Source organism: Lathyrus oleraceus, chromosome 4 (genome assembly GCF_024323335.1).
Source record: "Lathyrus oleraceus cultivar Zhongwan6 chromosome 4, CAAS_Psat_ZW6_1.0, whole genome shotgun sequence".
In the NCBI taxonomy this organism is placed as follows: domain Eukaryota; kingdom Viridiplantae; phylum Streptophyta; class Magnoliopsida; order Fabales; family Fabaceae; genus Lathyrus; species Lathyrus oleraceus.
Genome location: NC_066582.1, coordinates 436,069,970 through 436,071,674, shown reverse-complemented (window position 1 = coordinate 436,071,674; position 1,705 = coordinate 436,069,970). Strand labels below are relative to the sequence as shown.

The 1,705-nt window shown below is 37.6% G+C and overlaps 1 protein-coding gene across 1 annotated transcript; it reads left to right on the top strand.

The window, feature by feature from the left end:
- The first annotated feature begins 760 nt into the window (after positions 1-760).
- LOC127137858 (uncharacterized) lies at positions 761-1,429 on the top strand. Its single transcript, XM_051064278.1, has 2 exons — positions 761-922; positions 1,109-1,429. Exons 1-2 carry the CDS (start codon positions 761-763, stop codon positions 1,427-1,429), a joined length of 483 nt encoding a protein of 160 aa, XP_050920235.1.
- Positions 1,430-1,705: the final 276 nt, after the last annotated feature.

The window sequence follows — 1,705 nt, the reverse complement described above, 5'->3', positions numbered from 1 at the left end:
TTGTATATAAACAAGTGTAGCTGTCAATAGTGGTGTGTGTGTAACCATTTATTGTAACCGTTTTGGAAGAGTAGTGAAAGTTTGTTATTTCAATTCTCTCTCTTATTTCATCTTCATCTTCTTCATCTTGTGCACCAACAATTGGTATTAGAGCCTGATTCAGATCCACAGGGAAACACGAGTGAACAATTAGGCATTGTGTGATTGATTTTGTTTCTTGAATTCGTGTTGAATTTTTTGATCAGAATCGTAACAAATTCACATTTCTTGATTCTGCGGGATTAGGAAACACTAGTGTTTGGTGAGATCTGAGTGAATTGCACAAGGTTGAAGATGAACGAAAACGGTAATCAGAGCACTAAGCTTCCAGTGTTTGATGGCAAAAACTAGAATCGGTGGATGATTCAGATGCGTGTGTTGTTTGACGCTCAAGATATTCTTGATCTCGTCAATGACAATTACGTTCTAGTTGCACTTCCAACAAATGCAATAGATGCGTAGAGGAATGCTTGGCATGATCTGAGGAAGAAGGATCAAAAGGCGTTGTTCTACATCCATCAGTGTGTGGATGCAAACCTGTTTGAGAAAATCACTGATTCAACGACGGTGAAGGCTGTGTGGGACACACTGGTACGGTACTATGACGATGATGCATTAGTGAAGAAGGTGAAGCTCTAGTCTTTATGAAAGCAGTATGAGAATCTTGACATGAAGAACAATGAGAAGGTACTGACTATATCTCTAGAGTGATTATGAAGAAATGATCATTGAGAAGGTACTTAGATATATTAATCCTCAGTTTGACTACATCATTGTAGCAATTGAACATTCTAAAGATCTTAGCACCATGAGATTTGAAGAGCTGCAAAGCAGTCTAGAGGCACAAGAGTTGCGTCTGACTAAGAGAAACTCTGAAATGGAGGTAGATCACCAGGCTCTAAAATCAACTTATGGTAAGAAATATCAGAAGTAGTCTTGGTCAAAATCCAAGAAGAAATTTAATGGTGTTCAGAAGTCAAAAACCTCAACTTCTGAAAGGAAGAAGAGTACTCAGAGGGGGAAGGATAAGTATAAGAAAAGGAAGGTTTAGTGTTATTATTGTATGAAGTTTGGCCACTCTGCTATTGATTGTTGGTCAAACAAGGAAAGGAAGTTAGATGAAGCAAACATAGTTAGAGGAGATTCTGATGATGAACATGTGCTATTGATGGCTTCTGAGTCTGATAGTGCATCTTTGAAAGACTGGTGGTACATGGACACTAGTTGTTCAAATCACCCCACTGGAAATAAGAAATGGCTAGTTGAGTTTGACTCTGGTAAGAAGACCAAGATCAGATGTGTTGATGATAAATATCTGAATGCTGAAGGAATAGGAAATGTTAAAGTAGTTCTGAATAATGGTAAAACTGCATTGATTCAGAACGTGTGATATGTTCCTGGCATAAAAAGCAATATGATGAGTGTATGCCAATTGAGAAAGGATTTTCAATTACCATGAAGGACAATCTTTTGAAGTTGTATGACTGTAACCAGAAGCTGACTATGAAGTCAAAATAGAGAAGCAATAGGACATTCAAAGTGAATGTTAAAATTGCAGACTCTGAATGCTTTAGTGCAACAAGTGTTGTGAAGGAAAGTGAGTTGTGGCACAAAATATTTGGTCATCTGAACTTCAGAAGCTTAGGGCATCTGAATTCAAAAAAGT